The sequence below is a fragment of the Zeus faber genome, assembly GCF_960531495.2.
Source record: "Zeus faber genome assembly, chromosome: 9".
Lineage (NCBI taxonomy): Eukaryota > Metazoa > Chordata > Actinopteri > Zeiformes > Zeidae > Zeus > Zeus faber.
In genome coordinates, this window is record NC_137197.1 from 22,161,673 (window position 1) to 22,177,625 (window position 15,953).

A 15,953-nucleotide genomic window follows, 5' to 3' on the forward strand; every position below is an offset into this window, starting at 1 on the left:
AGTCAAATCACAGGGAAAACACTGCCTCTTTCTGTGTAAAGTGGGGGGGGGGGTCTTTCTCTACTTTGACTTTAATTCTGACTGTTTCTAATCACTGGAAACTATAGGTCAGCGGATGGTTTTAGATAGTTCTATACATTTCATTCTCAGGGGGCGTGAGTGAGTTTCCCATCATACACGAATGAGGCAACAAAAGAAATCTCTGTGGGGTTTGAATTTTTAATCACCAGTCTCGTTCTCTGCTCAGCCATCATTCATGAAGTAAACAGATGCTCCAAGAAAACATTTCCAAGAAAACATTGTGTAATCACGGGAATGGCTTGAGGTTGCATTACAGTCGGATTGCCGCCTCTCATATCGGGCTTTGCGAGGGGAGCTTGTCCTCCAATCAGTCAGGGCCGGCTAACAAGACCGAGAGTCAGACTCCCAACACATCATTTAAAGCCCATCCATCACCTCCGCTGGCTGCTGGGGCTGCAGCGCCGCTGCCAATACTACATGACAAGATAACAATGACACAGCATCCAGGCAGTGGAGGAGTCCCTTATTCACTGCCATTAGGAGCTCTTTGCGTTTGTCAAACTAAACAGCCGTGGCCGCTATAGGGCAATGAGATAGACATCAGCTTTATTGTCTTGTCAGGCTGCAGAGACGCGTCGGCGCTGATGAGCTTCGCAAAACAGCTACAATCTGTTGGCAAGAGCCTCCCGAGGCAACCACAGTCAGTGAGGAGCTCATGATCGGGCAGCCCCCTTGTTTTTTTTTCGGAGCCAGAATACATTGAGGTTCAAAGGGATCGAATGCCTTGGTCCGTGCAATTAAAATGGAGACCTGGGAACATAATCTGCTCTTCTGGTGCTGAACAGGGGAGGAGAGGGCTGGGGAGGCCAGTAAAAAGTCGAGGGCCCGAGGGAAGGGAAGGGAGTCCAGGCCTGTCTTTGTATGTGTTGGTAAGCAGTCACTTATGCACATGTGCCCCAGTAATTAGCCAGGAGGGAAGACGGGGCCGGGTACAGTGCTGGGGCCAAAGGGAGGGGTATGGGGGGGATCATTCCGACCATTAGGGTCCTGTCTTCTTGTCCTGCTGCCCCGGGGGCAGCTGGGTTCGCCACCTGTTAATGAGCACTCAAGTGGTCATTAATTGGACCACTGGCTGTGGACCACCCAGGGAAAGCGTGAGATGGAAAATACACATGAAGATAAATTGCATGGAAAAGTCCTTCTTAAACTACTATAACTGTAACAGTAATAAATTGTTTTTCTTTTATTATTTCCTTTTCACCAATCAGTATATTATTTTTATTATTAGGCCTGGGAAAAAAGGCTTCAGAAAGGCTCCCGGTTTTCTTTTATTATTTTTTAGTTGAACACAGTGACCTTTTTCACAGGAGACCAGGGCTGCTGTTCCAGATTATGAGGCATTCTTGCCTCTAAACTATTAACTCTTTTACCGCTATATATTTTTTTATTAACAATCTGTTTTGTAAGGTACATTATCGTTCTTACTGTCAGCGTCTACATTTTTACTTTTACATCCTTGGCGTTTTCAGTGTTTCAATTTACGCCATGTTTGTCATTAAAATTATTGTGGGGTTCACTAAATGGCCAGGAGATTGAATGCCTCGGCCAGTTAGTTATTTTGTCAGAAGCAATTGTAAAAAAATAATGTCTTCCAAATAATCTCTAACTGTCGTCAAGCAGACTGCGCTCGCAGCGCTGCGTTTTCCCCCGGTGTCAAGTATGCTCTCATGTCACGTCATGCATTGTACGCGTCCACACTCCTCATCCGTGTTCATGCTTCTGTAAAACTCTCTGTACTCGCCTGCGTGAATGGGGAAACCAAAGTGCGGCGTTGTCACTCAGATGCTGCTTGGGTAAACATGGACGCCGGAGGCGCGCCGGATGAAAGCTCTTCCCGCAGCGTGAGCCTCCTCTAACTGTCACAGTAATTACAACACGACTGGAGAACGAGGAGGGCGAGATCGCCGTTTGAGGAGGTCCGTCCGGCTTATGGCGCTCGAAGATGCGCTGGTGGGAGGGCCAGATTAACCGGATGGGTCAGCCTCCTCTTCCCACCCCGATGCTCCAAAGTACTCTCCAATGAACTATTCCGTCCCCCTGGCTGTTATTTATCACGAACCACGCCAGGTCCCATTTGAGGAAGCATATTTCCGACAGACTGCCACTCAGTCAGCCGGAGGGTTTGAGACGGCTTTTGATTAAAAACTCCTCTCCCCAGCCCGGCCAGCCTCCCCCAAATTAACCTCCTGTCACCGGCCTACAAAGGGAGTGGGCAAGTCCCAGTCTGATTTATCCACGCATAGCCAGTCATAAGGGCACAGTTGGCCTCCCGTCGCCCCCATATGCATACGCTCCATCCCTCCTGGCCTCTTTTCTCCGCTCTCACCCCCCCCACTGTCCTGCCCTCTCGCCGCCTGTCACAACAATCAACCTGTCAATCAGAACCCCACGGCGGCACATAAGGGAAGAGGAACCAAAGGACACTGATTAGCAGTTAATGTGTATTAAGACATTTGCATCCGCGTGTACTGTAGGTGTGTGTTTGTGGGATGCGTGTGTGTGTGCGCGCGTAGGGAAGGGTAGGGATGTCAATCATGCTGAGAGTTCCCTGGCCCTCCCTCCCTCTGCCCTAGCCCATATGCTCCCGAAAGGATGCAGCCACTTAGGGCCATTGATAGGGGAGCTGTGCCCCCCGACTCTACACCCAAACGCACACACATTGAAGCGTGTGACATGGCTACGCCCGTCCCGCACAACCAGAGGACACACTCTTCCCGCCGAGCCCAGGGCGCAGAAGCCTTTGCACGGAGCTGACAGCGTCCTCGGCCCTAACTACACATACAACTGCTCCACGTTGCTTCCCCAACTGACTGTAAGGATACATCCAGCCAACTGAGTCACAAAGGATTTTAAGAGGAGCGCCGGGTGTTTGGAGGTGGTGATGCGGGAGTCTGTGTTCTGTACCCGGGGGCCGAGGGTTCAGGGTTGGAAGCCGCTGCTGCTCCTCAGTGCGTTATGCCTCTGCGCCATCCTGAGGCGCGAAGGACTGGAGGTGGCGACCGCGGGGGCGGGCGGCGGCGGTGGCGGTGGCAGCGGTCCGAGTGTGGCGGCGGTCTCAGTTCCTGTGGTGTTATTGTTGACAGAGACGGGAGCCGCTCAGGACGAGGCCAGCGAGGGGGCAACGCCAGCTCCCACCACCGAACACGAGGATGACAACTCTTTGGGCTACACAGGTACTGGCGCTGTTTGTTTTCCTGATCCGCCGCCATGATACCTCATTCATCACACCACGCTCACAGCAGGGGAAACGTGGAAGTGCCAAGATAATCCTTCCTGAAGTAATCCCTATGAGTTGTCTGGTAGAATAATTCAGTGTAATGTCAGGTAAATATTCCTGTTGGATATGAGGTAGTTGCTGACTCTTGCTCAACTTTCTGCTTAGCTCATTCAGTGGTATGAGTTTATTTTTATTTGTACGTGAGTGCATGATATTAGATTTCTTTTTTTTTAATCCACCTTGTTGCTTAAAATGGTACTTGCCATCTTAACTGTAGTGCAATCTGACATGTCCTGCAGCTTGTTTTTTCATCCGGGCTTCGCCCATCTTTGCTCTTTGCTTAAATTATCGAAAAGTATGCCTCCCCTGGAATGATTGATTTGGATTTCTTCTTGGTTACCGGAGGTGTTGGGTGTATTTTTTCATCCGTGGGTGCTGTTCTTTTTTTGTCAATTTTCATCCATAACGACAGTTTTCTGACCACAACTAACTACGCTGCTTTATCAAATTCACCACGGCTGCCTTCCACGTCATGTGTCCGACCGGTGCATTCTCGCTGGGAAAAGGGGACCCCGCCACCAACGGTGGGAAAGTCGCATAGAGGAGCACATACACAATGCAAATACATTGAATGGCTGTTTCTTTTCAAATGACAGGTAATTGACAGATTTCTTGACAGATTTCTTTTAACAAAATAACCTCATGGAATACCACTTTAAAGTTGAATAGCAACAGCTTTGGCGCTGCATCCATTAAGAGCTTCATTTTTGAGTGCAGACATGGTATAATTGTGGGAAAGAAGGTACATATTACTATTCCATTATTAAGTCTTTAGGCTGATATAGCCTGTCTCTCCTCAACCGCACATAAAAAATAAACAAGAAAAAAGGAAGTATGATGTAAACCTAACTCAAACACATATGGACATCTGCACACACACGTGCATGCCTTTGTATATATGAGCGTGTGTGTATATACTGTATATGTATATATATATATATATATATATATATATATATATATATATATATATATATATATATATATATATATATATATATATATATATATGAGAGTGAGTGTGAGAGAGTTTGAGCCACATTACTTCTGCATTGGGTTTTTTTTCTGCTCTTCCGCTTAGCGTGTGGAAAAAATGTGTTCTTCCAGTGAGGGGATCTCCTGCCCTGGTTGATTTAATAGACCTCACACAGCTTTCCACTGCTCCAGTAAACCTCCAGAAACAGGAAGTCCAAATTGACTGTCTAAACCATTATGAGGCTCATCACCGTGTGCGGTAGCTAGATAGCTCGAGCTGAGATGTGCATAGGAGAAAGAAATGTGCCGCTTGAGACTAAGACAATATGGGGGATAGCCAACAAAACATACTTTTTATTACGTTTACTTAAAGCCACCGCTTAAAGTCTGTAGCAGTCAAAATTTAACGGACGTGCCTATTGTATACAGACGTGCTTTTTTGAGATCGTGGTTTTCTCCTTCTTTTGCAAGCTTTACAATTTGGGTCAAGGGGAAAAATATTATGATTTATTTTCCACAGAGTCAAGGATCATTTCTCAGTTAATAAATCTGTGCTGGAAAAAAATGGCCAAGGACTTTGTCTTAAATCTGGCCATTTAATTGCATCTGTGCATGAATCGACAGGAATGGCTCTGGCCCAGCCAGTGATTTGGAAATTAGGTTGATGTGGCCTAATACAGCAGTCTCCTGCTGATAGAGGTGCATGGGTGCCTGCCAAAGGCTCCATTTTCACAAATTGGGACTGGCTGGAGGAAGCATGAGGATACACTAGACAGGTACCAGTTTTGACTGAGGTGAAGATGGAGTAGAAAGAGAACCTCAGCACCGTCTCCTCTGGTGTTATCAAAATCACATTTATTAGACAAATACATTGCAATTGGTCTTGCAATTGGTGAGTTGAATACTCACTTTAAGTGAAAAGCAGACGATAAGTATAAAATCTATTTCTCTGTGCTGACCAATATGCAAAAACAAACATACACAGTGTGAACGGCATAATCAGTGTCAACTGTTTCTAGAGCCAACGTTAGGTGTGGAAACGTACTGTATATTTAATATAAGGGAATGACTTTTAAATATCCTATTCTCTATGCTGGTCTACGGTAACATTGAATAAACCGTGACTCATGCAGTGCGATTTTAATGAGGGAACAAACACTAACCCCAGCTTCATAATACAGGGAAAAAAACAAAAACCTTTTTATTACTCCCCGAAGATATCGGCTCTCAGCCGGCTTGAAATTGCTTCCCGATATCAAAGAGCCTTGTGCAGAGCTTGTGATCCATAATGAATGAAGCTGACCTGTGCGAAGGCAGCAGATTAGAGGAGCATGCTGAAATTCTTGCACTTACTCTGTGTTAGCCCCTGATGGGCAGGTGGGCGCGCACAGGGAGTAGGGGGCGGGGGGGCGGGGCGTGGCTCCCGCCGCCGACACATGAAAGGCTATGTGCGACTTGAGCGAGGCCGATCGGCGCTCGAATCCTCGCCCTCCGCTGACAGCGAGCACCGCATCTGTCACAGATCACAGAGGACGTTGACTTCACGGCATTGCTCTATTTGTCAGGTTATGGAAATAAAGACGCCGGGAAAGCGGCGGGGAAATATTAAAGGTCGCCGTTCCGCCACCGCTGAAACAGAGACCGGTCCAGACAGCTGTAATTTTTTATCTCCTCCAGAGGCGAGTGCCCCTGGATTTCTGCGACGCTCACCGACGTGGGCTGACGGATGCTCTGATGGATGGGGTGAGAACAAAAGTAAAGTCTGGCAGACAGCCTTCGGCCATCAGGGGAGGGACGTGGTTATTGGGCGGAAATTGGAAGGACAGACAAGACAAATTCCATCAACCTTCTTGAACGCTGGCTGACGCTCTTCGATTCCTACAGTGACATTTTTTAATTCCAGTAATAGTGGCGAGGCCGCAGCGTCCTTGCAGCTCCGTATGTACAGTAGCCAAAGCTGTTGCCCGTTATCTAGGCGTTCATGGGCGGCAGTGGGCGGAGGCCGGGCGCCTGTTTCCCAGCTTATTAATGCGGCGCTGGAGCCGACTCCGCGCGTATAGGCGGCACTGACAGTTTTACCACGGGGGGAGATGGAGAGCTCAATTCTCCATCCGTCCTTTGCTCTCATTACTGGGCGGCGGGCACTGGCCTTGAGTCCCCGCCCCCCGAAAAAACCAATCTCCCCGCCGATGGCACCCGGTCATACATTACCCGGCAGTCACCGCCGCATCCGTGCCGGCGTGATCCTCGCTCATTGCTCATCAGCGCCGGTGCTCACGGTGCAACAGGAAGACGGCAAGTGTTGTGGAGTTACACACTTCCTGTAAGTCCTATCACACGTGACGCCCGGTGTTGCTCCCCGGGGCGGAAATGGCTCCTACGCCACGCTCGGCAGAATGATTGACTTGTGATACGATTAGTAATAACCACGCAGCAATGTCCTGCGCATAACTTGCACACGGCTCCCACAGTGCTGCTGGGGCCGGTGGGGGTGTCCTTGCCCTCTTTTCACCCCGTCCCCCAGTCCCCGCAGCTTAACTTTGCACCGTCTGATGAAATAACTCCATTAAGCGCTCCTCTCAAGATGGAAATGCGGTAATGTGGTCAAGAGGGGCTCGAGTGCAGAGAGGATTTGGAGCCGCGCCCGCGAAGAGCGCACACAATGGCGGAGAGCGCCAAAGGAGGCGAGCGTGAGGTCAGAGAACGAGGTTGAGAATGAGATGGGAATATTCACATGCACATTTCCTGCGGGTTTGGCATAATCGACGGGAGGTTGGGTCGGGTTTGGCTAAGTGGCAACGAATCCCGAGGCCTGTCAAACAATCTCGACGTGGTGAAAAGGATGACAGATTTGCCTGAGCTCTATTGGTGATGATCTGCACAATCGCGATGCAGAAAAACACAAAGCAGAGCCTCTGCTCGATTTGTTGAATGGCGAGGTTAAGCTTGAAACTGTTTTTTTTTTTTTTTTGCCGCACGATAGGAATCCAACCTCCTCCAGCCTTCCCATGAAGTGCAAAGCTAAACAGACTTTGTCAAACTTGTCTGACTACAATGAGCCAGTAGTTTGCTCGTAAAATACACTAAAGAAGTCTAGACTGCAGATCCTACGTAGACATCCCCCATCTCCCCTGATGAGCGCATATTTGAAAGGGGAAGACAGGTGGATTGATGCATATTTGATCTAAACAGTGGTGATGCTGAGGTGACTGCTGGGTAATGTACTGTATGTCTGGGTGCCACCGGTGGGTTGGCACATGCTGCATCCAACTGGTGTAACCCCACCTGCAGGCCTGCTGCTACAAGATCTATACATTTGCACATTAATCAGCTCAGTACAGATCTTTATTGTCCTTCGAGTGGAAATTAAATTTTCCCTTCGAGGGCAAAAACACCAACGCAACATGCAAGAGGACAAAGGACGTTAATCACAACGGTCACAGCAAACAACCACAAAATGATGTGTTCATCAAGAGCATCAACCATTGGAATGGCAGCCGTGATAGAGTTCTGCTGAGCAGCGCAGTCAAGGTTTAGTGCAAATGAAGCACATTTATTGCACTTGGAACAAAGGAAAATGTAAACGTATTGATTTTAACGCCGGGGCACCTGTATCTCCGCCCGGAGGGGAGAAGAACAAACTCCTCCAAGAGGGCGTGGTCGGAGCCGGCCAAAATCCACCGCGGCTTCTGCAAAACTTGTCTGTCACAGAAATCTGTTAAAGAAAGCTGCTGCGAGACAATTATTTTGCTGGCTACTGTAACAATATTGAACAAACAACATTTCTTTTGCACTGTGAGGTTCCCATACCAAGAAATTAAACTAAAGGTTGAAATAGACTCAATAAAGGATTCGTAAAATAAAGCCATCGCTGTCCACATTAAAAGTATTGAGTCCGTGCAGAAAGTGAAGTCTCTGTAGGAAAACAGCAATACTATTTGTAAAATCAATAACTCCCAAAGTTACACATTACAGATTCCTTTTCCAAACATCTGCCGTGCCTCTAGGGAATGGCAGACCATAACAGCACTTTGTCTTTGTTCCAAACATCTCAGTTGTTCTCAGCAGCAACATGCCAAAACGTGTTGCCCCGCTGTACTTTGTATAAAGATAACATTTTATTGATCCCGGGGGGAATTCAGAAGCACTGACATCATAACCACAATTTATATGTTTGCATTTGACTGTATTTTTTTTTTAGAGCTTTCACATAGAGGTTGCTTCTCTTCAAGTGTCAATATTTTGGAGCCCTGTAAATAAAAAAAAAAAAGGCAACGATTGGTCTAGCCCTTCCCACAAATTAAATCTGATTTGATTTCCATGTAATTTGAAAGAACACAGTGCAGCATCTGATTGGATAGGATAATCCCATAAACAGCCCCCGTCGGTGCCCGGCCCTGCCAGATATCAACCCCTTTACGCCTTCCTGGTCAATTAGCCGCCTTCACAACCCAAAATATAAACTACTTATCTACCTGACAGTCCTGTCTGCCCTTCCCAGCGCTGCAGCTATTAGTCCAATAACTGTCAGCCATGACTGATGCTTTTATGGGCGCAGAAACTCTTACTGTTTTTATTGGCGGCATGATTCATGAATAGTCATGCCACACATCTATTTTGGCTGGGGCTGGTGTTGGGCCTCCGCTGCAGGGCCTGTCCGTGCTGCAAGGTCTCCATACTGTGGCCGTGTGTTGTCAGAGAGCGTATCACACGGAATGGGGGGCGGGCGGGGGGCAGGGGGCGGCTGGGTGCGGTGTAAATTTGAGCAGCACCTGCTCCCTGGACTCTGGCGCGTGGTGTGAGGTCAGCAGTGCCAGATATCCCATCGATCATATTTATTACATTCATCACAGCGCCAGTTTGTTTTGGCAGGAGAGGGAGGGAGGGAGAGGGAGGGAGAGAGAGAGAGAGAGAGAGGGGGAGAGATTTTTTGAGAGATGTAGAATGCTTTTAGCGTGAGCGGTGTCCTTTGCATTTTTCTGCGCTAAGTGTCTACAGAGAGAGATCAGTCACTGATGTGGGCTCGCCGGCCCCTGGAAACCACAGCGACGGCACAATGAGAGCAGCCTGGAAACTTTCTAGGAGGAATAACTTTCGGAAGAAAAAATAACAGGCCATCAATTTTCAGTCCTGTGGCAGTCAGGGTTTTGAATGGAGGGTTGTTGTTTTTTCTATTTTTTTAGTAATGAATGTACAATTTGTGTCTTTACCGTTTTAATGGATTTTTTGTCTGTATGAAGAAGGGAAACCAAATGACTGGGAAGGACTGTTTGTCTAGCTTCCTGAAAAGCACCCCCCCCCCAAAAAAAAAGAAAACCCCATAACTGCATAGCGACCACTAAAGGAAGCCGTAGTTACTACACCGACGTTGCCAAACCGACGCTGCTCCACTGCGACGCGTCTCAGCCTCGGTAGCAGGGGGAGTCGCTTGGCAGTTCAACGTGTGTCCATGCCTCGCACAAACCAAAATCCATGCGGTTTGGGGACGTGAACGGGGCGGTTCCGGGGGGCGGGGTGTGGAGGGACGAGGTCCATTTCTGCCTGTTCTGAGAGCTTGATAGCGGGTCACTGGCGGACAACATTTGCAAAACCCCCCCGCTGATATATCGCGCTCATTTTGCCACTATCGTTGTGCCACACTGATCCTGGGCCCCAATCACCTACACCTAGGATAGGTGTGGCTGCTCAAACCACACCCTCCCCGCACCGCACCCACCGACAGGTTTTCCATCCGGTATCCAGCGTGCCAAAAAAAAAAAAGGAGAGATAAGATTTACCCCAGCCCTCGTGGCAGCAACACAGACTGGTTGCGTTAGCAGCAAGCATGTGACATGTGGAAGATCAGAAGAAGCAACATCTGAGGCTACGAGAATGGAAAAAAAAAACAAGCTGATTTATTCATAAAAGTCATGAGGCGTTGCGTTCAGAACTCTGCCTCGCGGAGCTGATCCAGCGACGCTTTGCGACGCTGCATTGGACGATCAGAAGCCCCCGCCAACACCAACAGAATATTCATTTAACGTGTTCCGTCTGCAATTAAAGTCGCATTGTTGCACCAATTAGGGTTCCCCGCTCGGGATCTCGTCGTTCGCCCCCGATGAGAGGTGATTGGGCGGCGGTTCGATACCGCCGGGTCTCACACGGCGGGGGACAAAGCGCTCCCCCCGGCCCCGTCGCCCTGAGCCCCGACTCCGCTCATTAAAGCTCTCCTGACACTAAACCAATTAAGCCAATTAAGCACGGAGCTCACAATGCTCCTTGTTTTCTGCTGCTTTGCATTTCTATGAGGCGGGGGGGGGGGGGGATTCGGGAGAGTTTTGGGAAAAACACGGGAGCGACAATAAGGAGAGCGTCTCAAAGACGGCCGACGGAGATTCTTCCGTGTTTTCTAAATCTGATCACATCGGGTCGGCCTGTTGTGTGGAGGCGGCCGTGCGTCGCTGCACGGCGCCGGAGGAGGAAAGTAATAAGATGCAAGTACTTTGTTACTGTACTTCAGTACATTTTACTAATATCTGTACTGCTTTAAGCATATTCAGCTTTGGGGAAGTTCAATTTTTACTCGACTATTTACTGTACTTTATTTCCTTTGAGATGGTTTTTTTTCACATTTTCATGCCTTATTGGACAGTGACAGTACAGAGAGACAGGAAAGGCAGGGAGAGAGAGAGAGAGAGAGAGAGAGAGAGAGAGAGAGAGAGAGAGAGAGCGAGAGAGAGAGAGAGAGCGAGAGAGAGAGAGCGAGAGAGAGAGAGAGAGCGAGAGAGAGAGAGCGAGAGAGAGAGAGAGAGAGATGAGGGGATGACATGCAGAAAATGGCCTTGAGCCGGAATCGAACCCGGGGCGCTGTGGCAAAGGGACTTTATTTTGAATGTGAATAAATAAATACATCAAAATCAAGTCAAAGCAAGAGGGGGAAGAAAGCCGTGTTTATGTAGTGCATGCCCGTTCAGAATATAAGAGACATTTTAATGGCACAGTTTAACAAAATGTCAACGGAAGATGAAACAGCCGGCTGAAGCCGTGCGCCGGGGCAGGACACTGTTTGTGACTCAGTCGCGGAGCCCTGAGGCCCCGCCCCCCGCTGGGCGGCTCGCTGCTCGCTTGCTTATCCAAAGTTTATTAATATTACACGTGTCGCGTGTCCAAATTGCACCAAATCCGACACTGCACGTCCTTGGGTCCCCGGCGATGCACCCGCCAAGTGTGAGGCGGATCGGGTGGAGGGTTGTCGAGATAATCAGAGGACGGACGGACAGACAGACAGGCAGACAGACAGAGGGACGGACGTCGGACAGACGGACAGACAGACAGACAGACAGACATTCCTGCCTTTACAGTGAGATATCTTTGTAAATAGTTCACCAGCAGTACCATTTTTGTCGTAGGGATATGCATGAGCACTAATCTGCAGAAAAAGACATAGTACAACTCTATAAAGTATTACAGGCTCTGTTATGTCAGGGCACTGGATATGACAAGTGCTTTTATTTTAAATACTTTAAGTACATTTTATTGCAATTTTTATGTACTTATATACTTTTACTTAAGCAGAAATGTAGCTGCGGCTCGCTTTTGCTCGAGTATTTCTTTGTGTCAGGGTGATCGTCCTTGTACTTCCCAGTGCGGTGGCACAACATGCAGGAGGGTGGAGCTGGAGGGTGGAGCTGGAGGGTGGAGCTGGAGGTTTCTCCGGCGGCGAAAGCACCTTTCTGGTCGGCCTCCACGGGCCTCCGGGTCGGGGCTGACGCTTAACAGATGCTAATGTGAGGCCCCGTCAGACCACGCCGGGACGGGGGGCGGGGGGATTGAGCGTGAGCACGCAGGCGGAAAAGCAACAGCACCGTCTGTGGCCCCGCCCCCCCGCACTGTGATCTCATCGCAGCGTCCCGCATGTGAAGCCCCCCCACCCCTCCTCCTCCTCCTCCCTCGCCCTTATACACCTCCCTCCTCCTCCTCCTCCTCCTCCTTCTCCTCCTCCTTCTCTGTTTCTCACACCAGCGTCATGCGTGGGGGGGGGGGTTGGCCCGTTTGAACAGAAACAGATTTGTTTGGTTTGTCGTCGTTTTCTTTCGGCGAAAAACTCTGTTTGGTTTTTGATAACCCCTCCCGATAGATGAGCGTGACGGGGGCGCGGGCGACGCTCTCACCCGTGTTTGCAGCTTCGGCTTCTTGTTTCCCTCTGTGCGGCCGCGCGCTTCCCCCCCGCCCTCGCCGCCTCTCTTCACAAACGGAAAAATGTCGATGCTGATGTTTAAAAGATATATACATGGAGATAAGCGAAGATAAGCCAGGATAGAAATAGAACCGATGGCTTTAATAAAGACAGGAAATCATAGGCGTGGCAATTAAATAATATTGAAAAATTCAACATTAATGTAGATATAAAAATACAAATAAGGATTTAGACTAAATACAGACAGAGATGTGTAAACACTGCACTCTAATATAAATAGGTAAATCCCTCCTCTCTCTCTCTCTGTTGTTTGGCATTCCTTTAGCCTGGAGTGGACCGGAGACGTTTTTAGCCTGTTTTTCAGCCCGTCTTTTGGCGTCTATGGTTTTCTGTGTTTATCCTGGGCCGCCGCCCAGAGTGATGCTGGCTGTTGCGCGGAGCAGGGGGGTCAGCGTGTCGCCCGTGGAGAATGAAAAAGAAGGATTTTTCTGTCAAGCGCTCCAGATAGATCTACGACGGGGCCGCGCTTCGTCTTTCACCTTTAGCCCCCTCCCCCCCCGAGGGTCCATGCTTTGCGTTTCCGAAAAATGCATGGTCACAGGCCGACCAGACCCGGGAATCCTGGACCGGACTGACGGCCATCGCCGGTGGGGGGGGGGGGGGGCTTCTGTAACTGTGAAAAGGCGTCAGGTTGTTGAAATGCTCGGCTGGTTTGCAGCGAAGTCTCATCCTGTCATTAATCCCTTCTAAGATAAGGTAAGGTAAGGTAAGGTCAGGTAAGGTAAGGTCAGGTAAGGTCAGGTAAGGTAAGGTCAGGTAAGATAAGGTAAGATAAGGTAAGGTCAGGTAAGGTAAGATAAGGTAAGGTAAGATAAGGTAAGGTAAAATAAGGTAAGGTGAGATAAGGTCAGGTAAGGTAAGATAAGGTAAGGTGAGATAAGGTAAGGTCAGGTAAGGTAAGATAAGGTAAGGTCAGGTAAGGTAAGATAAGGTAAGGTCAGGTAAGGTCAGGTAAGATAAGGTACGGTAAGGTAAGGTCAGGTAAGATAAGGTAAGATAAGGTAAGGTCAGGTAAGGTAAGATAAGGTAAGGTAAGATAAGGTAAGGTAAAATAAGGTAAGGTGAGATAAGGTAAGGTCAGGTAAGGTAAGATAAGGTAAGGTAAGATAAGGTAAGGTGAGATAAGGTCAGGTAAGGTAAGATAAGGTAAGGTAAGGTAAGATAAGGTAAGGTAAGGTCAGGTAAGATAAGGTAAGGTCAGGTAAGGTTAGGTAAGATAAGGTACGGTAAGGTAAGGTCAGGTAAGGTAAGGTAAGGTAAGGTAAGATAAGGTAAGATAAGGTAAGGTAAGGTAAGGTAAGGTAAGGGAACACTCTATGAATCCGCTGGGGGAATTCAGGGGTTACAGCGGCAGAACGTTGACAGACCAGTGAAAAGTCAGACAAAAAAAATAAAAAATAAATATACAGAAGTAAACAGGATGCACCACTGTAGTAACTAGTGAGTACACTGAAGTACAAAGAGTCTACAGCAACAGTGTGGTCGCAGTAGAGTAGTGAAAAATACCGGCCTTAGATCACACCTACAGCAACACTCATAATAAGGATAATAGCGTATTTACATACATCACAGTATAACTTGCATATGTGTAGAAATAAAACAAAGCAGGGGATTCATATGAGAGGAGCTGCATCTACACGGTCCCTGGTTCAACTCCTTACGTTTTCACTTTGCCGCTCAAAGCTCTGGAGCGGCACCGGACGCCTTTCCCAGTCCCATGCACCGCAAACTGTATTGCTATCAGCAGGCGACCCAACGGTAACCGCAGAAACACCGGCGTAGCGCATCAAACGTTCGGTACACATGCATTTTTGCTTGTCATGCGATCGGCGGCGGCGGACCTAAACCCATTTGAAGTTGCTTCCAGTTGGTTGCCTCGTGCTCCCCCAACGCCCCAATAGCGCATGATTTGTGGCCGCTCCCCCGCGGCAGCTGGAGGCGTGCGGCGACACCGCTGTGATTCATGGTTTCCTGCGGATGGCAGGTCATCCCCTTCTGAGCAACAATACGCGTCTGAGGCCAGCTCGGATTGACTCTTCTCCTCCCTAATTTCGGATTCCTCTCCTGCGTCCCTCCCGCCGGCCTTCCTGGAGGCCCGGCGAGACTCTTTTCAGTTTGTTTTTTTTTTAACTTTTTTTTTTTAAAGCACATCGTTTCACACGATCTGCCCCGCAGATTCAACTCATTTGGTGGTGATGAGTATCGAAATGCAATACTTTTTCAGGTACCAACTGCATTGCAATGATAGCGTCAGGTGTCAAAACTATTTGGGATTCAATTCCGAATCGTGTTACCCAAGCAGTTCATCTCCGCGGTGTCAATGAGCCAAAGAAATATGAGTACAGGTTTGTGCAATAAGGATAAATGTGTTGTGGAAAAACAGATTCACAAAGGCCGGGGAGATTTATTATCCCATATACCAGTATTACACAACCTTTATTCGCAGTATTTCTGGCATAAAAATGAAAAATTGTGTATAAAAAAAGTTCCCTTCGGAAAAGGAATGCGTGCGCCGCGGCTGAGTGAGTGCTCGCATAGTTGTGAACCCGGTTCCTGTTTATATCCTGAGGTGGAGAGAGGTGGTGTTGACTATGAAGCAGCTTTTCTGCTTTTTCATGATTAATATTTCATTACTTTCTGTGAATGTGAAGCATGCGTGTCTCCACATTGTACGTGAAAGGGCCTGTGCCGATGAAGGTTATTTATTATTATCATAATTATTATTATTCATTCATGAGGGTGTGGGGGCCGGCGTGTATTTTTTCAGGGCGCACATTAAAGGTTATCTGTATACCTCTTGCGTATTATTATCATTGTTTTTATCACGAGACGATATAAACACCTATTTCTCTCACGCGTTCGGGGGACGTCGATCCAGTGTGTCGTCCCCCCCCCCCCCCCCGCTTACGTAACTCCACCCCCCCGCCCCCCACCGACAGACACCGCAGACAAACCCCTTCCAGCTATTTCGCGTTTGTCTTGGAAACTGTCAGGGAAGCTCAGTCGAACCCAATCCCTCAAACTCAACTGACTCGTGTTTATCTTTGTCAGAACACCTTGGAGGCAAACAGCCTGTTGGCGGCCGACAAAGACCACGCATTTGCATTTTCCCCCCGTATAAATGGCGGATAAACGAAATGGAAGCGCCGACTGATGAAACGCTGAGAGCGGTGTGGTGTAGTACAGTTAAAAAAAAAAACTAAATAAAAAAAAACACACACACACATACCTCACGCGTACCTTTCTCTACGTGACTCTCAATGCAAGATTGGCAGTGTTTACTACTGTTCCGCTGAAGCTTTCTTCCTCTGTGAGGCGACGGGGCTCCAACAGACTTCACTAAGCCAGAGGAAAATTCCGCCGTTCTCCGTCTTTGGCGCGGAG

At 48.4% G+C, this 15,953-nt stretch overlaps 1 protein-coding gene across 1 annotated transcript in view; it reads left to right on the top strand.

Annotated features, from left to right (window-relative positions):
• Nucleotides 1-15,953, top strand: part of robo1 (roundabout, axon guidance receptor, homolog 1) — a 224,862-nt gene that overhangs the window by 57,701 nt on the left and 151,208 nt on the right. The window contains exon 2 of the mRNA XM_080007109.1: nt 3,165-3,254. Within this exon, the coding sequence (XP_079863235.1) occupies nt 3,165-3,254 (90 nt within the window). The remainder of the gene's footprint in view (nt 1-3,164; nt 3,255-15,953) is intronic.